At 36.4% G+C, this 24482-nt stretch overlaps 1 protein-coding gene across 6 annotated transcripts in view; it reads left to right on the forward strand.

The window, feature by feature from the left end:
* Positions 1–24482, forward strand: part of CACNA2D3 (calcium voltage-gated channel auxiliary subunit alpha2delta 3) — a 467821-nt gene that overhangs the window by 168930 nt on the left and 274409 nt on the right. For all 6 annotated transcript variants that reach the window (XR_005103980.1, XR_005103978.1, XR_005103979.1 and 3 more), the window contains one exon: positions 11075–11237. Coding sequence is in view for 3 of the 6 variants with exons in the window: in XM_037385921.1 (XP_037241818.1) it covers positions 11075–11237 (163 nt within the window). In the remaining 3 variants the exon portion in view is untranslated. The remainder of the gene's footprint in view (positions 1–11074; positions 11238–24482) is intronic.

The following is a 24482-nucleotide window of genomic DNA, read 5'->3' on the forward strand; positions in this document are numbered from 1 at the left end:
CTCTTGTACATTTGGTTCTTTTCTATATCTGTTTTCTATATCATGTTTTCCATTAAGAAGATAGTAGCAATTAAGAAAAAAACCCAAACCCTTATGTGTGTGTCCTTAAAAATGTCATTCTTTGTATGATGTTCTGGTAAAAAAAGAAGCAGAATCTGAGATAAACATCTGGTAGGAATGAAGGGTTCTTCATGTTTTTTACCAGATGAGCATTTCAGAATCATTTGTGACTGGATGATACCGTACTCCTTCTCGTGTCTTCTTGTTTTCAATTTATTCTTTACCAGAGACAGGAAGGGAGCAGTGAAATACGAAATTAGGATGTTTAGAGAGGGTAACTAAAGAGAGCTGCAAAATGGTTTTTAATTTGTTTAGATGGCTGAGAGGCCTCTTTGCATGTGATCTTTCCTGAGGAGCTGAGAGAAACACATAAAGACTCCACGTACCCAGGCTGGACTGCCATTGCCTGCTAGTGACTTCCTCAGTTCTCAGCAGAAACTTCAGGCAAGGCCCTTCCTAGGAATGTTTCTTGGATTCTTTAGAGTCTTTGGAAGATGTTATCTCACCCGCCTCTTTAGCTTGCACTTCTAATACTTGTAAACAACACTGGCGAGCAAGCTGGATTGCGGGGCAGATGATAGAACTACCGGTTCTCCCATCACCCAGATGAGTTTCGAACTAGAATTTTATGACTTTGATTGCCTTGGTTTGCCTGACCTTTTCTGAAAGTGTTTATCCGGTTTAATTCATAACAGATAGAAGTGCCACACGATACAGCTAGAACATGGAAAATGGTAGTGTTTCTGAATATCTAGTTTCTTCAGTTGCTTTCAGAGCCTTACACTAGGCTGTGGTTTGACCGTAACTCTGAAGTTATGTGTAGAAGTACAATAGCAACACAGTCTACAGCTCAGTAAGTGTGCTAGCGAATCGTTCCATGAGTATCTGAGACTTTAATACAGTGAAGAAATAATTATACAGACTCCAGATATGTTTCATGATGTTGCTCTGATGAGTTCAGTTTATATAATGTGTTCCTTTATTGCTGCTGTTATATTTATCATTGCTAACCTGTCCTTACTTGATGCGAAAAACGGTTAAAAGATGAAAACATAAAGAGACCGCTTTTATATTTCATAATCTTAACTCTTGGCCTGCACCAGTCACTCACTCAACTCGCACAAGCTCAGGAAGTGAATTGTGTGCAGGTGTTCATTTTACCCATGCAGATATTTTGCAATATCCATGTTCTCAACCTGTCCCTCTTTCCATCCTCCCCCCTCCAGCCTAGATCCCAGGCCAGATATAAAGTGGTATTTAAGACAAATCTGCCTCAGCTGGTTTATGTGGATTCTGAGATCCTATATCTAGGACTCATGCTTGTTGAATGAAGTCAAGAAAAGACTTAAGAAAATGACATGTAAAAGTATTTTCTTTATGTATTTTTTAAAATTCATTCATGCAATCAGCACTGTAAAGAATAAGAAGGGATACTTGCAGTTCAGCAACAATCCCATCAGAAAGCACTCTGTTCTTAGTGTGATCTACAGGTTTGAAGGGTTCTCTCATAGTGTAACTTGAAAGTTAGTGTACTCCAATATATTAGCACATAACTACAGATTGCAAAATATTTTCTTAAAATTAAGGTTTTTATTTTATCCACCCTTTGTAGAATAAGTATTCTCATAACCATTTTTGTGAGTTTTTTTTCTAACACTTCAAATTTATTTTATTAATAAAAGAGATGCCATTGTGTGTCATCATTCCATTCCCCCCCACCTTCAAACTGTGTGGCTCTGGAGACATGTGTTTCTTTTATTAAATTAACTCATCATTGTGGTCTTGTTATTTCAACTGTGGGCTTAGCTAACCAAATTTCTATATTGCATGAGAGAGTCATTAATCATTTGAAGAGGATTTGTATACATTCAGTTGCTCAGCATCTCATCTCTCACTTTATTCCCAAATAAATTCAATAATGTTGCACGTGTTCTTTTGCTTTCCTTTGTGCAGTCAATAATATTAATTTAACCTCCTGTGTGTGTGCTGGGTGGTTGGGAGTAACAAAACTTGGATTGCAGTGAGCACCATGAAATTTTGTTCTGTTACAGTTCTTCAGTATGTAATTATTTTGATTATCCCCCATTGGTATGAAAAAAAATTTTGGTAAAATACAAATTTAATGCATCATTCAGAGCCACAGTTACTGTTCAAATGTTGTCTGCTGGATGTGAACTGCCTATTACTTTCTGTTTTATGAGGGATAATTATTAATACCCAACCTAGCAAAACATTATATATATATATATAGGTTATCTACTGTCCCTGGGCGTATCTTGTTGAGGAGGCGGTACAGATTTTGCTGTGTACAGAGCAGCGTTATATGCATGCCTTAGACTATGAAGAGCCTGGGTTAAAGTTGCTGCTCATGGGAGACAGAGAAGATGCAGAGCTTGAGGAATGTTTTTTCTTCCTGCTTGGAAGTAGGAATGAGGCACTTAGGGCATATGCTTGTAAAAGGCACAAAGAAGTCAGATACGTCTGCACTGATAATTAAAAGCAGCCTTGAGGTTGTCATCAACCTGAATGTGTCAGATCAGCTGAACATGCATGGAACGACACTGATTTACTTTAAAACTTTTCAGCTTGTCTGTTTGTGAAATAGTTTGCTTTTCTATTTTTATAGCCCATTTTAAACTCTATAGAGAGTTTTTTTTAAATTTTCTATATTGAACACCTATTCATTGCTTACCTTGTGAGGTGGAAAACTTTCAGAAAATATTACTGCATTGATTTTAAAGCAAGTCTGTAATTTTTGTATTTTCTTTTACAAAATTGTTTTATAGATGTTGTTGATCCTTCTTGTTCAGTAGCTTAGTATGATCTACAGGGGTTTAAAAAGAAATGGAGTCCTGTGGTTCTAGTTAGTAATGAAAATGGTATTATTTATTTTTATTTTTATTAAATAATTTACAATTATTCAATGACAATATTTACAATTACATATTGAGGCAAAGTCGTGCAGGTTTTTTTGCATCTATTAAGAGATGCCCCATAAAATTGGTTTTGGGAATATTTGAGTTAGTGGATTAGAGGGGAGAAATTAATTGATGGTTGGCTTGAGGCACACAATCTTTTCCAGAAGTGGACTGTGAAGGTAAACACAACAAACTTTAAATTGTACTTAATTAACCTTTTAAATGTGAAAAGTACCTCCACAATACTGTTCAGGTTTAAAATATGCCTAACCTTGTGCCTAGAGCATGGTGAGTAAAAGTCGGTAGTTAGTCCTGTAAAAATCAGACACTTGGTTTTTGCTTCTTTTCCAAGTTGCTGAAAAAGTGATCTGCTCACTCACTTTTTCAAAAGTAGTGTTAAACCCCCACCCAGATATTTTAAAATCAAGCTGCTGTTTCCGTTATGTATCAAACTGCATTTCTATTTCTGTCTTTAGACTTTAAAAGCGAAGAATGGCTGAAAGCCTTCTCCAGTGTGTGTCTGTGCACCTTAACCGCTTAACAAAGCTGCAGACATCTTATAGCCCCGCCACCCCAGGCATCCTGACAACTTGTCGGCATGTGTTTTGCTATAAGTATTTTACATCTGTGTTTTGGCCACACCTACATCAGTGAGATAGCGCTTCTAAAAATAAAATGGGGCATAGTGAGGGTTTTTAATGCTCTGAAAATAAGTAAGTCTTGACTAGATTAATATTGACGTTGTATCTTGGTTTTCCTAGTATGAAAAGGCAGGATCACCACTACTGTGCCATAGAAGTAACGGCAAACTTGACGAAAATATTCAAAAAATGTTTCAACATCCTCAAGTGTTCAGAAGTGCTTATTAGTCTTCTCTTGTTTCCTTTGCTGTTGCACAGACCTTGTCCTTTTGGAGTGAAAAGATGCAGGCTAATTGCTGCTTCTTCCAAAGTGTGGTTTAAATAAAGCCCATCAAAACTCTCATGTTTATTAGCAAGAAAAACGAACCTCTTCTATTAGTATATTTCTGACTTGGAAGCATTAAGTGTAGAGTTCTCTACTGCATCCCTCAGGAGCCAGTTGGGAAGATGCACCCTCAGCGGACGTGCAGTGCCAAGGGAGCTCTGCCGGGGCTGCGGGCAGAGTGGGGGTGCAGGAGGGAAACGCTTTAGGTGCAGCTGGGAAGGGGCTGCCCCAGCCCCAGCGGTACGTCTGTCACGCTTGCTTAGCAATAGATGATGATAAGCCTTATCAAAGGACCATGCTGCTGTACTGGTAGATTTCCCAGGTTGAAGGATTTTTGCCTTTGTTGTTATTTCACAGTAGTAGAGTGTAAGCTCATTAACTGAGATGCAGGCTTTCTGGTATTTGTTGCAATTATGTGGTTTTGAAATGCTCAGTCTTTGCAAATGCCCAGCCTCTACCATCACTGTATTCTGATTATAAGGTGATTCACATAAGTCATGAAATTCTTTAACATTGCTCTAGAAATTTTCAGTAAATTGTCTCCATGGTTTGTTGCAGCTCCAGGAGCACGATAACTGGCCCTGAACCTACTCGGCTATGTAACTGGTACCTTTTTAATATACATCCATTGGGAGGAGGGAGAAATTACTCCCTACTGCAGTAGGGGTTTGTTTTGCTTTTTGGCAGAAAGTATTCCTTGGAGTTTTTTATGTGTATGAAAATGAATACACTGAACACTTGCATTTCTAAGACCCAGCAAAAACATTAGCTCTCCAGTAAGGCTTGTCATACAGGTGTCTGAAATGTCAAACTGAAAGCCTGTTACGGAAGGTTTTTCTCCTTTCTTGTGGTGTTTACTAAATATCAGGGTCACCAAAGAGGTTTTTGTTCAGCCTTCTGACAAAAAAAGAACCTTGAGGGCTTTTGCATGTAGAAATAGATATTTTTGAAGTTATTTATCTGTAAAGGAAAAGGAGGCTTCATCTGAAACTTGTAACCTAAAGTGACTCTTTTTTAACTTTAGCAGTTGATTTAAAACAGCCATCATAATTATTTACTACTTCCCACTTATAGTGAATCAGTAAATCCTTACAAGACCTCTGAGACCCTGATGCATTATCAATTTACATGCTGGTATAACTGATTTTATACTGTAATAAAGTATTATTTATTTATCCTGTTTTAAGAATATTTTAATAGGGTAATTATATTGGGAGAGAATGGATAGCCTGGGGAAAGGTCATCTTAATTAGATTAGTTATTTTTGCAAGGATGCAAGTAACATGTCTGTACTGCTTCCATAATTAGAGAGGGACTCATAACATTTCAAAATCCCAGTGTTTTCTGAACCTGGCTGTTGCATAAAGACATGAAAAAAAGAGGGAGAAAAAGCTTTGGAAGTTCCTGTAGAGGAGCAAGAAAGAAACTATAAAGATTGTATCTTACAACAAGAGATGACAGTTTTCTTAAATTTAAAAGCTTTTTAAAATTCAGAAGAGTTTTTATTCAACGAGGCAGTTTGCTTTTATGACCTTTTATACTTGCTCACTAAACATCAGACTAAGTTCTTGAATATGAGAGCTTTAATCATATGCTTCCAAATGTAAATTCTCTTTACTGGACAACTGTCAGAAGAAAATTTTTTGAGCCTTAGAAACTGATACACATTCAGTCATCTCCCTCTTTGTTAACGCATGAATACCAGCGGAGACTGTTGTCAATGTGTTTTGTAGCAGGAAAGCCTCTATGAGTGGATAACTTTTCGTATTCTGTTGTTTACATGTTATTTCTGCCCTCTCAGAGTTGTGTCTTACTTGTCAGAGTCTTGAGAAAAGAGACTTTTCTATTTTTTTATTTTCATTGATGATAATAGCTGTCTTTGAAACTGTCATTGATACTCTAATTATTGTTCATTTCTAGCTGTGTGTGCTATTGAATGCTAGGTTTTGCTTTCCCCTTAATTTTCCATGTCGTTTGTTACTTTTTCATTTTCTCTGTCATGCTCTAGCATTTTGAGATTTAAAGCAAATTCCATAAATTTTCCTTGATTTGGTGTCTTCCAGAGATGTGCAGCTTTGTCTTTCGATGAGCTGTATAGTTGCAGAGAAACACTGTGAAGATGGTTCTTGCATAGTTAAAAATTATCAGTGTAGCCCCAATACTGCTATAGTGCTGACCCATTAGGGCAAATCATTCCCATTTGTGTTCTTTCACCTTCCTAGTCTTCATAGTTCTCTGAATGGGATTTTTTTTATTTTTTTATACTGTATTGGTAAAAATAATTTCTGTACTATAGAAAAAAAAAAAATCATACTAGAATTGTGGCTTGCGTTGTTTCATACCACTAAAACAAAATACTTCATTTTAAAATAAGATGAAACAAATATGTGTTTACTCTCATATGCCAAGTACTCTCGAAGTTGCAAAGGCAATTTGCATTAGAATGTATCTTTTAAATGAAACAGTAAATATTTATATTTAAATAAATAGGCTGTTTACAGTGTTAACAAATATTTGATAAATAATTTAAGCATCACAGGCTATCTGTTTAAAGTAAGATAAATGTAAATGGAAATACAGAATGTCATTCATCTACCACAGTTTGTACAATACTGCAATTATGCAAGACATGTGCAGTACTTCTCAGTATTATATCTAGATTACTGATGTCTTGTTTCAGCAGAGTACTGATTGTAATCAAGGTGCTTGTTTAGTTGAGATGTTATGCCAAAACGAGTGGCTAAACTGAAACAGAGAGCTTCAAAATTTCCTTCTTGCCTTGCAGATCAGTTCTCCCCTGCAGCCTGCCCCTGTGTTCTCATTGCGTGCCACAAACCTTGCACTTCCCCGTAACCGTTCTGGGATACCTTTTGGATGAATGAATGAATGAATGAATTTTTTTAATCATTAACAAATGGCTGCGGCAGCCATCCTAAGAGGCCTTACAGCACATGCTTTTGTATTGTGGCTGAGGCTATCTTACAGTTTTCAAACAAAGCTTGCCTTTGCTAGTCAGTCTGAATGAACCTCCTGATCAATCTCTTAACAGCCCCATAATTCTCTCTGCTACGATTATACCAGTATGTTAGAGCAGCCCAGGGTTCTGCTGACTATTAGCAATATGATTCTTTGTGATTTCTCAGATATGATCAGCTCCTTGCTGAGGCAGAATGGTCCAGTGCTTGTTCAATTGAGAACTACTGATCAGTTTATAGCGGCTTGCATTGGGAAGGCTTTCTTCACAAGGGTAAAATATTAGTATCACATGAAAGCTGAGATTCCTATTTGTCCCCAATTTTTATGGCTTTGCTCTAAGTCTTTTTCATTACGATACAATGAGGGCTTTCAAAATGGTTGATCAAACACTCAGAATGATGCAGATGCTGCAAAGCAATGTACAAACAAAAAACCCCAGTATGTTTACTTGAACAAATTTAAATGCACAAAAGTATCAAAGTTCATGTTTAGATCTTGAGATGTATATAACAGATTACACAAATGGGATTTCCTTTGAGTGTTTTTTTCCACTTTTTTGCTCACCATGCAAGTCTATATTTAAGTTTAGTGTAAACTTACTCATTAACCAAGCCACAGTAAAGCCTGGCTACGCTCCCACCCTGGGTAATTATTTTGTTATTTATTAGACTAATAACTTTTTGGCATGTTAAATTGTGTGCACTCAGAACTCACCTAGTTAAGGTTGCAACAAGGATTGACCTCCATTGACAAGATTAAATTGAAGTCATTTTCTCTTAGAGCTTAGCAGGTGGAGTATTTGTGTTGTCAGCAAACAGGACTTTATCCTCTTTCCCTTGGGCATTATCTCAAATGCAGTGTCAGAATGTCAGATGGATTTATTTTAATATTTTTTTCTCCAATTTTTATTTTTAATATTTCTTCTATCACCTTTCAGCTGTCACACTCAATGATTTCCTTGGAAGGAAATTGCCCCAAAGAAGCCACTGTATAACAGCTCTGCTTAAATGCTGATCTTTTTCAGTAGTATTTTTGAGCTGTATATTTTACCTGATGTTTAATCCTTAGAATTTGCAGGACTGTCTTAAATATGTTATTTTTGTAGGCTTTTCATTTTCAAAAAAAAAAAAAAAAAAGACCCAAAAAACAAATCCAACAAACCAACCCACTCCCCCACGCCCCAACCCCAACTGAAACAGAAAAAAACCCTTAGGAAATTATTAATTATCTGTAATACCATAAGGACTACTCTATGCTCCAATTTGTTTTAACATCCCCAACCCCCCATATTATTGTGTATATGCTTGTAGAATTGAAAAGAGAAAATACAGACTCAGACCAACAAATCAGTGAATACTAAATCAACCAAAGAAACATTCAGTCCTAAATACCATTAATTGTCAAATGAATGGTTTAATTTATTTAGAATATAGGAGATTTTAATACTTGGCTAGCCTTGCCACTCACAGAACATGATGGAGGAGGATGTGTACTAATTAACTCTTTGGAAAAGGAAATAAACCACTGAATGAAAGGAAATAGAATTATTTTAGAGGTTATTTCAATGTATATTCTTACATGCTTATTTGAACTTTTTCCATTTTTCCTACCATGTCTAAAATATTACAAAACCCATGGGCCAGGTAAATTTATGCCCTTGAAATCATTAAGTCTGTATGTGAATTACTGTAGAAATTATTCTGGTTTGTAACTTAAACTCAGTTAAAAAAGATCAGTATGTTGCTACATATTGTAGTGCAGAATCTCTAACCCCCAAAGGTGTTCACCTTTGACATAAAGTCTAATATTTAAGTACAACTTCTGTGTTAAAACTTGGAGTTAGGTGTTGTGAATACTTTCAACACTGGTCTTTAATAAGAAAACAAAAAAACCACCCCCCTCTTATTTCTCTGTGACCATCCTGAGAAGACTTACAAAGCCAAGAAACATCATGGAAACAACAGAATGGCTTATCTGCAGCTCTGGCAGTTGTGGAGGCAATGCCATGTTCAACAGACTGAAAGGAAAACAAACCCATGTCTTTAAGGACAAGAATACAAGTGGTTTGGAAATGAGATGAAACAGTCACACTCACTCTGCTGGAACATAGCTGGCCAGGGGGTGTGAAGAGAGAGGTGGCTGGTGAGAAAGAAGCATGAAATATATAACCTTATTTATCACTGTACTGCCAGGGGGTGTAATATCAGCCTTTCTTCCACACTTAGATACTATCTAATACATCACGGAAAACCTACACAGATTACTTCTTCCTTGCTTGGAATTGGAATAGAATTGCAGTTTACAACAGTCATTAGTGCATGGCTTAATGTTGGAAGGAGTATTCAATTTCTTTCTAAGATGGGAAATATGAGTTGGCCTTTCAAGTCTTCTGCCAGCTGTCTCTGGCTTTTACTGAAAGGGTAAACTGAAAAAGCTGCTGTCTCATGTGGGTGGCAGGCATGCAGTGCAGTTAACGATCCATGATAAACCTGGATAATAAACAGAGTAGGAGAAGATTTCTCCCAAATAGAATGAGAACTTATATTTCTTGGAAATTACCATGTTTCTCCATCCTTTTGGTTTTGGTATGAGAAGAATCAAATCTAGAACAGTCACAATCACCCAAATGGTATAGAGAAGGGTAACATCTATGGGGGTGTTCAATCATTATACTAATTTTTGGAATTGCTTAATGAAACTACAGCTTAACACAAATGATCTCTCTACGCTTTTTGGTTTGGTCCCCCCCATCCCGTCCCCACCCCCCCCACGTGGCTCCTGGAGGCAGAGGAGGGAAAAAATAAAGACTATTTTGTTTTTTTCCAAAACTTTAGGATTCATTATCTGTATATACTCATGAGATGTATGCAGCAGATTATTTGCCTGATCTCAGTATAAACCAATTAAAGTAAAATAACTTTAAGGTCAAATGTTTAATCACATCAATTAATTTCTGTTAAATTGATTTTCAAATACTGATGTGTTTCAATCTTTCTTATATGTGAGTAATAGTATGTGGAACAATGAATTTGTCTGAGTATTTCTGTCATACACAGAAGGTCCTCAAAATCTAGCTCATATACAGGGACTTCTATTGCATTCTACTTTCATCTAAAATCCTGTTTTAGCTTTGTAAATGGTATAATATATTTATCCTTTTACAGGCTGTACAGGTATATCTATGATATGTGAATGCTTAGATTCATGTCTAATTATTATATTGATTTACTCTCAAATGGATAGTTAGGGCAGAGACTCATATTTAAATCAGAGTCTTCAAAGACACTAAACTTTTTAGTCTCTTTCAATTACGAAACTCATCACAAAATTTTGCCAAGGGTTAAGGTTATTTAAGAGGTTCAAAAGTAGTCTTCACTGTTTGTTGCCTTCAAAGCTTGATAGGATATCTGGTTAAACTAGGTCATAAAGAAATCAATAATTTTATCTAAATTGCTTTTGCTTATCTTGTTATAGTTCTATACAAAATAGGCAGAATACTCTTTAGGAATCTGTACAGGCAGACAATAATTTCTTGTTCAAAATAAGTCACGGCTAAGTTTAGATGTCCTTATTAAAGTATGCATATTTTTACAATAGCTACTATGATGTGCATTTGTAAAATTCAGCAGAAAGAAAATATTTTGCTTTAGAAAATGTCAGTCAGTACACATTTGGTAAGCAACAACAGCTGTAGTTAATACTGTTATGAAGTAAAAACACCTTTAGTTTGTCAAGACCTAAGTTCAGCACTGATAGCAGTACTTAAACTGATGGAAATAAGCTAAACAGGGAGATCATCATTAAATATTATCCATGGAATTATTTAATTCTAGACAGCTTTGTATTAAGAATAGTGCATACGTTGCTTTTGTTCCAGGTGTTTGCTGAGCTGCCCTTATCGTTTTCAGGGCAGCCAGAGATCTGAGGTAATATGTGGTTTTCTTGATGTATTGATAAATCTGGTTTCAGAAATGTGCCTGCACTAGCAGTATAGAGGGAATCTGAGAGATGACAAAAATATCTTGTTCTTCTATTCTAGATGGAGATACGTGTAAATGTTAATCAATGGATTGATAGATATGTTAAAATATTCAAACGTCACGTTTTTACGCTGAATGTGAATTCTGAATACTGAATGTGGGTTTCTGTTGCAGTATGAATACTTCAATGCTGTGCTCATAAATGAACGAGATGAAGAAGGAAACTATTTGGAGCTGGGAAAGGAGTTCATTCTGGTGCCAAATGACCACTTCAACAACTTGCCAGTGAACATCAGTCTGAGTGATGTCCAAGTACCAACCAATATGTACAATAAGGGTAAGCTGTTTTATTTCATCATTCTACTGGGGCCAAACATAAGAACTTTAAAATGCACCTGTTGGTTACCTATATGTTGTATGTGTTTTCCAGTTTGCGATTTAACTGAAAAGAAGCATGGAAGAATGCTTAAAGTATGACAGTTCTGTAATATCTTTTGTTCTGTGGCAATTCAGCAATTTAATTTGGTCAATGAATTGCATATTAGACTTGCATGAATTCTGCCATACAATATGGCAGATTATGTTTATTCTTATGATTTATTTTCTGGAATCTCCAGATCAGCTGAACAGATCTTACATTGTCTTACATCACTTACAACTTACATTCTGTCTTTGCTGAGAGCTAGAAATGTCTTTGAAAGATACAGGGTAGATGGGAGGGGAATGTTTTATTAGATTTATTCTCTCAAGCTTCTGGGAATAATTCTAGCTGTATATGACTGTACACACAGCTGCTGTGAGTTTCCAGACAATATTTAGGGGGAATAAACTACATTAAAATTTCTACTCCCCTGACTATTTGTCATAGGTGCTGGATAGCACATGGCATTAATAGTTGTGTTAGGAGTGATGGACTTAGGTCTGAAAATTTGGAATATAAGCTGAACTCAGGTACCAGTTTGCTCATTTTCCCTTTGCCACATCCATTTGATCAGACAGCAGAAGTTTGTAGTTTTACTGTGCTTAAGCAGCAGCCACCTATTTCTTTTTCCCAAGCCAGTAATAAAACAAAATTTAAGAAGGAAAGCGCCAAAGTTTCTGAAAAATGTCTACAGTATATTTGTCATTGGTCTGTAGAGAGCTGCCTAATCTCGTTATCTGGCTCCTCTTCCTTGTTTTAACTGTAATAAAGACAGCTAAAAATACGTTAAATACTTTCCTCGTGATACATTCCAGGCTAGCAATTGTCGTAATTCATGCAAGGATACTGTATAATCACAAACGGAACGAGAATTAATTTGGATTGGTTGGACTGGTAAGAGAAGCAATTGATATGACAGCTTCTCTTCAAAGTTATGATTCAGACTGAGAATTTTGAGAAGCCGAAAATTGTACAGTGCTGTCTTAAATTAGGGATTACAAAGTAACAAAGCTTCTTAGAGAGTATTTGAAAGGTTGTGCAATGATTAATATGGGATATTTTGAAGAGATTTGGAAAATGCTTAAAGCTTCTAAAGCTACCAAACCATTTTTTTTTGTGCAAGTGCTAATATTTATTTAACTGAGCCTGACTATAAATTCATTCATTCCAGAACTGCTAAGGAGGAAAATAAGGAAAAAAAAAAAAAAAAAAAAAGTCAGGCAATCCTGTTTTTCTGGAGAAGCAAACTAGCCTGAGTAGTTAGGAGAGCTGGAAAACTAAAGGAGCTTCAGCTGCATGATATGTAGTACTGCTGTGTATAGGATACATTTTTCTATGCTGATTAATTACAGGTAAAGCCAAAGTCAAAGGGCTTGTTGCATCTCCTTTTGGCCTCTAATACAGGCACTGCCTGTAGAGATGGGGGAGATAGAGCTCTGTCATGATTCCTGTTTCTACTTTGTCTAATTCAAACCAGCCAAAATCATCACTTCATGCAGCTGCAGAAAAACATTTTTTTTTTATCATTTAAATGTCTTCCAACTGCCAAAATCTGGTTTGTTGCTGACATTTTTGTTACACATGGATATGATAGTCTCGGCTTGGAGACTGACAATGTCTGGAAATGTTACTCTTACCAAGAAGAGGCATGTATACTTCTATTTTTTTGTTGCCTGTTTCTTCAGTTCTGTAATGCAGAGGGGTGATAAGTTAATTAAATCCTAGCCTGAGGGTAGAGGCAGTAGATATTGATAGGTTTACAACTAAGTGTCTTCACACCATATCTCTAGAAAATGCCTGTTGTTCATTTCCAGGTTATGTTTTATTTTATTGAATTACTAGGCAAAACCACAGCCCAAACTCAGTTGAAAACAGGCAAGTGTGGTCGTTGAATATTTAGACACAGGACTCTCAAGTCAGCATAGAAAAAGGAACTTTTTATTTGTAAGCTTATTCTAAGGTTTTTCCTTCATTTTGTTTTTTTTGCAGTTGTAGAGATATTGATAATTTGCAATGGGTTCAGAGGAGAGTCACAGCACTTGTGAAAGGGCCGAAAAATATGCCTTAGACTGAAATACTGCAGGAGCTCAGTCCATTTAGTTTATTAAAGACATGATTAAAGGATTAATTAGTTGTTGTCTAGTTAATTGCTAATACTAGGCTCTATAATCTGGTTATGAAAGGTTTAAAAACATCCAGTGCCTGAAACTGGGTTCCATTATTTTACATATTGCACAAATATAGGCTCAGTTAAAGCTTTTTTTTTTTTTCTGGTGGTTTTTTTGGTCGTTAGGGTTTTTTTGGTTTGTTTTTCAATGAAGATAGTTAATGGTCTATTAGAAGGGTGTTGTCCTGTGTCTTTCCCCCCAGGCCCCTAATCCAGAGCAGGTTGTGTTGGTTGTGTGTGTTTGGTGTTTTGTGGGTTTTTTTGTTTTTGTTTTTGTTTTAACTTAGCCTAGAATTACTATTTGGGAAAACCTTTGGCCTGGTCAGCTTGCATATGATCATAATGATCCCTCCCAGCTGTGGAATTGCTGAAGTCAATGAAATTGGCTTAAAAATCACGCGACACAAATGCACTGCTGTTCTTCATGTATCTTCTGGCTCTTTCAGCCTCTGTGTAGAAGAGCTTAAAAATGATGATGATCACAACAGGACTAAATACTTTCCATTTTAAGGAAACCATCCAGTTTAGAACCTGAAAATAAAAAGCAAAAGCAAATTTTGTGACATTTATGATGAAATAAAGAAAGATGAAACACCATAAATATAAAAACTATATTAAAATTTAACATTGAATATTTTTGTAAAGGAAAAAGGAAGAGACCCAATAAAAAAGGCTGCCAATCTAATTTATAAACATACGTGTAACTCTAGTGCTGCCTTTGAGTACAGATTGCATGCATCTATTATAAATGTAGAAGGAAGAGTGTAAATTAGTAAATTTAATAAAGAATCACAGTTCAACATTTACAGTATTCTTGATCAGCATTTTAAAATATAAAGAGCTGGTCTGGTTATTGATGTGCTTTTATACTTTTCATTCCCATCTACTGCAAAACCCTTGTCCCCTAGTTTCTCCATATCTTACAGTGCTTGTCAATTAATATTAAAAATAGAAGAGTTACTGATCTTTGGACAATAAAGCCTATGGGGCTCAGAAAACAGTATTTTGTCATTCTGATAATGTTCACATACTGAAGGAATTTAAATAAAATTATGGGATGATTGTGCTTTACAGATAAGTGTGCTTATCTGTCTGTCAATACAGAGAGACCTCTGTCAGCTCTAGGCCATTTCACAGCAAGGCTGGGGGTCCATTTAAACTGCAGAACATTCTGATGGAATTGGCCTCCTTAATTTTTCCTGAAAATGACTGCTTATGATGTTTTGCTTTTGAAATGTTTAAGTACACATCGGGATTCTAAATCTGTCAGTGCATTCTGTTTCTTCTCCTTAAGCACAAAGTATTTTCGTTGCCTACAGCTACAGGATTTGCAAGGCAGTATCCTTTTAAACAATGAATAAATAACTATGATTAAGTAAGAATTTCTGTGGTAACTGTCTTAGCAAGCAGTAGCTCTTTCTTCTATCCACAAATTTGGTAACTGGCAATTATCAACTGTCTACAGATTTCTGATAGAAAATAGGGGAAAGGGTCTTAGTAAATTAATCATATGGGTATATTCACAGATGAAAAAAGGGAACAAGAAGGTTACTTTTTTTTTCCATATTAAAAGGAAAGTGTAGTTTTGGAAAGTACAGAATCAATCTGAATGCAGTTTGGACAATGCAGTACCAAGGCAGAAGTCCAGGTGTGAGAACAAGCCTGTGTAAGGCACTGTTTAATTCGGTTGCTGTTGGTTTTTTTTTTAGTAAAGCTCATTTACATGGATTATATATCAGCACCAAAGTCAGTTTTCATATCTCTTTTTCTCTCTCTCTCCTATTAATTCAGAATGTGAGTGATTTGGGACTCACTACTCTGAAACACGTCTTGCATGTGTACTTCCGTAGGTATACCTTCCAAAGATACCAAAGATACTCAGATATTTCTTTCTACACATCAATTGATACATTTTAAACAGCTATTGTGGAAGAGATTGATAATAATGAAAAATGAGCCATGATTAACATAGTTTCAACATTTGCTTTATTACTCTCTGAGATGCTGGTAGTATATTTAGAAGAGCCTAGGAATGTGACATATAATTAAAAAAAAAGGCATCGGAATGTGGGCTAGGCTTTCTGGCAACTATCCATAGAGAACATGGTTTCTGGCAGTAGGATTGCCACTGGGAAAAAGCAGGATTCTATAATGGATTTATGTACACTAGAAGATGATAAAAGAAGGCTTCAGAACATTCAAATCTGATCTTGCAGATGCTGACAGCTGATGAAAGTAAAAAAGAGAGTAGCATTTTACCTTTTGTTAGTATAAGACTGCCTACAGTCTGACTTAAAATTCTACATTATTTGTCCAAAGTACATGAGCTGAAGAAGCTGTTCCAGTTTTATTTTTCTAAGTCTGTGTCACCTCATATTTACCTGTAGTTGTGGACAGTGATAACGTGTTTTCTGCTATTGAGTTTACACTCAGCATTTTTTCAAGTACTTGGAAGAGGCTTGTGAATACTTGGCTAAATATGGATTTCACAGGAATGTAGATAAAAACCAAAGCCAGGGTGAGGGTGAATGTGTCTTGGTGACATACACTTGGAAAACTCTAAAATACGATACCTGTTGAAAAGTGAAGCATAGCATAGTACAGTACCAGAAGTGACACACAGCAGGATCTCATCTGCTTACGTTAGCGTTGCATAAAATCTAGGAAATTCAAGAGGATGTTGTAAATACATCATCTCAGTATCAACTGAAAACAAGTCCTGTTTTTGAGCTTTTGCAGTCAGTCTTTGTTTATATGATAAGGTAAACTTTACATTTGTAGTTTGCAGAAAGAGGAAAAGCCCAGGTTGTCTGATTTTAATATTACAGAAACTTCTAGATGCAAACACTTCTCCTTGCCTTTTAAACTGTCTTTGTATTGTACCTTTCCGGGGGTTTTTTATTAGATCCTCCAGATTGTGGGCTTCTGTATTTTGCACATTTTACTCTCTCATTCTCCTAGTGTTCTTAGTCATTAAAAGTGTTAGATTTATTCACTAACTGACATACTTGACAGACTAATTTAAATGGCACTAAATTCTCCTTTATCAAGTACTGGTGCAAACTAGAGGGTTAGACTACTTGAAGTCAACAACATTATTGTTGCAAAATCAGTATTAGGCTGCAGTTGCCTCTTCCATCCCTAGGAAAGCAAGCAGGCAGCTACTTGGATACATCACAGCAGGTACTTACTGATCTGGAAGACTTCTTAATCCTTTTCCATTTCTGGAGAATTATTCAGTGTGGAATATTTCTGGGACTTGAACTTGCACAACATTTCCAGAATAACTGTAAAGTGTAAGGATTCATAGTGATTTGCGGGGACAGTTGATGCACTACATGTTTTCTCAAAAAGTGTCAAGTCTTTTCTTTAACTACCCTTTGCTGTTACCAAAAATGAAGTAGTTAGAATTTGGGATTTTAAGAAATTACATATCTACAGGCTCTGGTTGAGAATTAAGGGTAGATAGTAGGATTCTTAGATACATACCTCTATAATTTGATTGCCTTGAATAATTGTGGTTTTTACATTGGTAAACAATATCTCACTCAGACCTCTAGATACAAATGAATACAATGAAAAATGAAGTGATGCAGGCCTTTTACAGTAGAAACAATAATGAAACTAAATAGGTTCTAATCACAGCTGGATGCAAGAAAACAGTCTTTACTGAATCTCTGTTTAGAGTAAATGTGCTAAGTGTAACCATTTTTTCACTGTAAGAAATTTAGAGCTAAAGAGACACTCCTACGCCTGAGAGCTTTTTCAAGTATAAAACCATTATTTATTTCTAAAGACTTTGTCTCATAATCTTCATTGTAGCTCTGCCTCCATTTTGGTCTGGACTAAAATATTACACACACAAAGAAAACCTTTCTAAATGTGCCTAAAGAAATAAAAATGCCTTTTATAATGAGGTCAGTTTTACTTTCTTAGTTGGGTACCTGCTGCCTCCATTTCCTATCTTGACATTCCCAGGAAGGCCCAAAGAATGCATGTGGTTATGCAGGAGTATTTTTGTGCTAAATCTTACGTGAACTTACATCATTCTGTCCTCACACTATTTAATCTGTTCCCATTTAGGCCTGTACCAACACCTTGACAACTGCACATTGTGTTCCTTTTCTCATTGCAGTTTTTTCCCCTGCTTACTGAAAAACACTTTCTCCTGGTCCCAGTCCTGAACTTAGATCTCCATTCTCCATATGAGCTAGTAGTTCTTGCTTGATCTCCTTTGTGCTTATGATTATGACAAGGTTTTTCTGTACCTTTGCTAAGAAATTACTGTGCTCTGCCACTTATGCTTGCTGGGCATTATTGTCCCATTCAAACCAGCTGTCATAAGCTGTTCTGTATGCTTTTCCTGAAACTGGTTTGGTAAAAGGAGCTGGATCAGCATTTTTCCTAGCAGAGTGCTTGAAAATAGAATTATTTTGACAGAACTAGGGTGAGGGTGACTGTATGTGAATCTGTCTGCCACCTCTGAGCAGTAGTCTCTGAGGTGGTGGAGGACATAGGCATGTGCCAATAGAGGTAGATTGGGAAAGGAGAATAATCTCTTTACTAGGATTAGATCAGATGCAGCTTGAGCAACATGTCTGGTTTTGCCCTCCCCTCCCCCCCCACCCCCCCCAAAAAAAAAAAAAAAAAGAAAAAAGAGAGGAAAAATAATTTCTTTTGGCAATAGAAAGGAAGTAGGCTTACATAAGTTGACTTAAACTAATGGGAGTTTTTTCCTTTGTTGTCATTTCTAGCTTACTGTATTTATAATCTTGTTTTACTTGCCGAGTTCTATAATGGAGGAATATTTCCTGGAGGATAAACCTTCAGCCTGCTAACACAGCTGACAGTGGAATTAAGTGCATTCTACAGCTTTGCAAGACTTAGTTATCTATTGATTTTTTTGTATTTATTAAGAAGTCATTAAGCAAAGAGTCCAAACTTGCTGCCAGCAAAACCAACAGATTTTCAATTTCAAAATGCTCGTAATTATTTTAGATGTATTTTTATTTTCATCACTAGTGAATGTCAGAGGAAAAGACATATAGGCACATCTATGCTACATGGTAGAGACTTGAGCAGTCTGTTCTTACCCCAAAGGATGTTGACATATATGCACGATTTGCAGGGAGTATTGCATGGAAATGTGGATGCAAGATAGTTTTGTGACCGTGGTTCTGCAACTGAATAATTAAGTCCTCGATCAGAAGAATTTTAATTATTTAGGTGCAGCACAAGGTTAATGTCTCTGTTTTGCTTCCCATCCAGAGATAGCTAGGCTGCCACTTTGCACGGTCTTCCATTTGTACGACATGATGTACAGCTTTTGAGACATGATATTTTTGTATGCCAGTATTTCAGTGCTTGCTTGTTTTCCCATGGTTTCTTTCCAGTGGGATTCCACTGCATAGCCTGAGGCACGGTTTCTCACTTTAAACTCTGTGACTATTGAAGAGTTTTAGACCTGGCTTGGCAATCTGGTGCTCTGCAGCACAGCACAAAGTGCATGCCTCCTCCCCACAGTTATGTTCCATTGATTTCCATGGTCTTAAAATTTAATGCTGGCTGAACTGTTGTGCTCTGTGTGGGGAGATTGAAACCTATGCTTCAAAGTTCTGTGGAACTGACATGCACACCTTTTAGCTTGGGCTTTTTGCACTTTGCTCCTAGTAAAGTCCTGGCATGAATATCACATAAATACTTAAATGCCAGTCATTCTAGATGCACACAAGCAGAAGCACCATGCTGGTACAAATGAATAGGCTTGTTCTCAACAGTCTCAGTTTTGGAATTTTTTCTTCCTAATTTGATTTACAATGATGTCTCTTCAAATTAGTTTAAGCAGGGAAATGTCTACTCTTAGCTTGGACGAATTCTTAGACTCTGTGAAAAAATTGATTTACTGTCTGAAATGCCCAAGTTGAAATGTTGATTGCGATGTGGAAAATCAGGATGTAGCACGTAAAGCACAAAAAGAGCATATTAACATGACCACATACAGTAAAGCCTACGATAATAACTATCTTCCATAAATGACTTTCTGATTTAGGAAGGCACTTTGAAGCACCTTCCTCTTTCCTACTTGTTGCTCAAGCTGAATTAAAATACCAGTGTCTGGGCATGTGCAGATAGTTATTCAAATGCATTTTCATTTTTTAAAACTTGATATTAATAACTGACGCATCTAAAAGGTGATAGACTCTGCTTCAGGGAGGAAGTATGCTCTATGCAGGAAGAAGAAAATACGTTAGAATCAATTACTGATTGTAAGACTGATATGTCAAAATAAAGCATAAAATTTCCTCAAAAGTTACTTTCCAGCATGCATTTATAACGAGGAATAGGGCTTATACTTATTGAACCTTGTTTCAACTTTTTCCTTAAATGAGTACTTTTTAAATTAAGGAAGTTGCATGGACTTTTAGCACAATGCTTACACTCATTTCTTTTCAATGTTGACATTATTTATACTGAATACATTTCTCAGTATTTTCCTACAACTTTGTCTCACATTTCATAATGTCTACTTGTATAAAAGACTGAGTTTTCTTATCCTTTGTTACACCAAGCAAGTTATATTTCATCGTACAGCCACATGATTTGGAAATACATTTTGGGATCACAGTCATGTTTTTATGAGTTTTGTAACTGACCAAATCTTCATTCCCTGTGATAATGTATTTGAGAGGGGAGCAGGTGAACAGTATAGTTTAAATCAAATAATCATAAATGACTTAAAAAAATATCTTTCTTTAATAATAGTTCCGTCCTTCCTACCATTGACATTAGACCGATACATTCTGCTGTTCGGTGGTTTGGCACTAGGAAGGATTTTTTTCTTACTATCGGATTGGCTGGTCTTCAGCTAATACCTACCAGCAGCTCAGAGACTGGTTAACTTATGAAATCTCTGCTACCATCAGTTGGCAGGTGACTTAGTAAATTACTTTTATGTATTTACATCATAGGAAATACAGGTAGGTTACAGGGAAGATTTTTTTTTTAAGGAAGTTGGAGAATAGTGTGAGTCTGGTTAAGTGAAAAATTAATTTCTCCAAATGCTTTTTGTTTGAGGTGTTTAAAAATAACAAAGGATAAAAAAAAATATATATGACATCGTATTGCAGATTGTCAGATATCTATCCAGGTATATTAGATAACGAAGCAGTAGCCTTCATGCAAGATGTTACCGTGTCTTTAGTGACAGAGCAGAAGAACAAGATAGAAAATGTAATTTGATGTTCAGTGTTATACAGTACAAGAGTTAATCTGCTGCTTTGAAAAATAAAAGCAATAATACAAATTTCAACTTAGAGAAGTCTGTCTGACTGTCTTCCATCTGTTCTTTCCATCGTCATACTGTGGTATAGCTGCTGTTCTGGTGGTTTTGAAGTACAGGAAGGGATTTTATCAGTGGTTTTCATAACTGCAGAGGTTTTTTGTGATGGATGCTGAAGTCCATGAATATTTTCAAGCATTTCTGTCAACAGGAGATATGGTTTATGTCAACTCAACTAACAAACATAAGGCACGCAATATGTTGCCGAGAGTCTCAAGCTGTGTCATCAGCATTTAAAAAAAATGGTTAATGAATTAAAATAGATTTAAAAGTTCAATAATATGTAAAAAGATAAAGAAGTCTTCATTAATAATTATCTCAATTATTTTTTCTGAAATTAATACCACACTGAGACTGATTCCATACCATTGGATTTGAAATACACTCAAGTATTAGCAACTGTTTTGACTCTCTAACAGTGATCACCCTGACTAAATATGGATTTATAAAAGTGATTAAAAAGTATCTTACAAATCTTGGAGTACATTTGGACTTCACTCATTTCAGAGACAAGATGACTATAAATATCCTATATTTTCTGATGGATTCCAGTTCAGTTTTTGTTACTGCTCTCATTATTTTCACAATTCAGTTGCTTTCCATGTGGAAAGCCTATATTTAGCTTTCTTCCATGACCTAGTATATTTGATTTGGTCTTTGTTTACAGGCTTGTGATACTTTTCTGCAGAAATAGGCTTTACCTCTTTCTCTTATAGCTTTGCTTATGATGTGATTAGTTGCAGCATCTGTAGGCCTTTTGTGCTTCTCTTTGTCTGTCTTGTTACTTATCATTTACTAGTTGTTGAAAGTGTAGATTTTTATCATGTGACTTAATTTTTTTTTAAAAGCTTTGTGTTATTATTATTTATATTACTGTGGAAAGCCGGCAATCAATTATTTGTGTGCTATTATATGATTTTCTGGGTTGTAGATCATAGACTCATAGAATAGTTTGGGTTGGAAGGAAAATTTAAATGTCATCTATTCCACCCCCACCCCTCTGCAATGAGCAGGGTCGTCTTCAACCTAGATCAGGTTGCTCAGAACCCCGGCCAACCTGACCTTGAATGTTTCCAGGGATGGGGCATCTACCACCTCTCTAGTCAACCTGTTCGAGTCATTCACCACACTTATTGTAAAAAATTTCTTCCTCATATATAGTTTAAATCTGCCCTCTCTTAGTTCAATCATTACCCCTTGCCCTGTAGCAAGATGTTTTCTTACTTTTCTTGCAGTTGTTTCCTTCCTTCTTTTCTAATCACTAGTACCTTAAGACATGATTTATAAACAGTATGAATGCAAACCAGCTTTGAATAATTCTGAACTCAGTGTCTTTAGTTACAAAAGCATGAGGTCTAGTCTGTGCTTTTCTGCTTACCGTGTTTACTTCTTGAGTGCTGCAAACATTGCAAAAGAAGGTCTTAGACTTCACGAATTGTCTTTAAGTTTTGCTTGAACAATTTAGGAACTGGTAAAAAATATCACCTGTGTCAAATGGCATTTTCATTGCATGATTTTCACTGCATGTTAATAGATGAGTTTATGCACTACATGTCAATAAATGCAGACTCGAATCAGAAGTTTTGCTTGCATAGGAAAAAAAATCTGCTGCATGTAATAGAGCCTTCTCTCAAAGATATTGAAATGTGATGAACCACAACCATTTTTGATTAAGTGAGTTTTTTTCAATTTGATACTTAAAAAGAGCTATGAATATTGTTCAGTCATACTTTCCTATCAGTGCCTTCCAAGTAGCTGTCAAAATTATGATTACCTATTTGCTAGAATATTAGAACCAAAAAAAAAATAATTTCTCAAGTGATGCAGAAAGATTATAATCTGCAGCTAGCAGATATGTAAAACCCTTTTCCTGCAAGGTGTGAAATTAAGAAATAAAATCTTGTCTGTCACTGTCGTATATGATTTTATGGACTATGCCTCTGAAAATTCAACATCCTGGAGTTGTTATTTAAAGTTGTGGTCAAATATTGTCCTGGACTGCTATATTTATATTTTGAAGTCCTTCTCCTGAATTGTTTGTCTTCACATTTTAAGATCTCTAGGACAGTGTTTGCACTTTCTTCCTAACTTTGGTCATTGTTTAATTTTAAAGGAACTCTCTTAGTCTGACTGATTTAGTCAAGGTTGCAGAGAATTTCCTATCTTCCCATATTTCTTTGTTTTAACTCTTACTGGCTATTGGACAAAGATGCACAGACTTCTCCACTTGTTCCATCTGGTTTTGCTCAAATTCTGCTTCACATCCGATTCTCAGAGCCTGCTCAGGCTGCTGCTTTGTTCTTGCAAAGGGCTTTAGCTTCAAAGATTCATATTTTTTTCCCTCTTCTCTCCTATTTTTCTTTTTTTCTTCTTCTTCCCCCCCCCCCTCCCCCTCCCCAGTTCTCTGTCTTTAAAAGCAAGCCTTTTGGAAATGGCATCACCACGCAATACGTATACTGTGCTTTATCTTTCTTGTATCCTGGTCTGTCTGTCTCTGGTGGTGGATCTAATCTCTGTGTTTCTAATACATCCACATCACCATGGCAACTAGATGTCAGATACAGGCTACACCATAACATTAAGTTTTTCCTCTTAAAAAGCCCTACTCTTCACCAGTCCTTATTCAGCAGCTGTTGCTTAGTTACTTGGGGCTGGGCTTTACCTTTTGACAAATGGAGCCAGTGAAGTTTCATTAACGCGCATGATCTCGGGTACAGTATTAAGAGGCTTTTTGACCTGAGACACTTCTGTTAATCATGATGCCGCCCCTACTTCCTTGTTGCTTCCAGGGGCAAGAAAGCGACAATAATTTACCATTGGCCTATAATGGTAGAAAATTACTCTGTCTCCTCTTTTATCTTTCCTTCTTCTGTATTATTGTCTCTGAGTATTAACTTCTCTGATGACTGATTAGAAGCTGCTGGGCCACTGTTTCAGCTCCCATTGTGAAGGGCTGGCAGCAAGCAGCTGTGTAATGCTGTTACTCCTGTCCACTTGGGGCTGGGTACGGGGGAACCCATACAGGAATGTGTAAAGGCATAGCCACAGTACACACTGGAGCTCAGCTGAGAGCATTAAAAGGCTATTGCAGAGCGTGGAGTTGCAGGTAATGAGTCCTGCTATAAGGCTGCTGGTTAGCTCATGCTTGTTGCCATGCTAGTTCAGCTCGCTAGAACCAGTATCTCAGTATAGTCCTGCACCGCGCTTACCTGGGTATGTGTGCAAGCAGGCTCAGTGTGAATGCAGGGAGGTCTGTGCCCTCACGTTTCATAAGCATAAAGTCACGTTGGGTCCTGCTGACTACCTCTTTATATACCCTCTTGTCTCAGGGTCTGTATGTTCAAACTGAATTCTGTCCTCACTTGCTGCAGCTTACCCGTTTCTCTTTGAGGGATGTTAGATTGGGATGATGAACGAGAGAAATGATGTGTGAACGCTTTGAACTGTAGGGGAAGACTGTTGACTACAAAGACAAATTTTTCAAGAAAGAAGTAAATGAAGCACAAAAGCAAAAGGATTGCTAAACTGAGAATATGAATAAGAAGAAAGACAATTGCAACCTCTCTTTGGATTGGAGTGAATTTACTGAACTTGAAGAGAGTACATTTTATTCTACTGTTAACTGAGACTATACTAGTTTTAACCCAAGAACTAT

The sequence above is a fragment of the Falco rusticolus genome, chromosome 4, assembly GCF_015220075.1.
Source record: "Falco rusticolus isolate bFalRus1 chromosome 4, bFalRus1.pri, whole genome shotgun sequence".
In the NCBI taxonomy this organism is placed as follows: domain Eukaryota; kingdom Metazoa; phylum Chordata; class Aves; order Falconiformes; family Falconidae; genus Falco; species Falco rusticolus.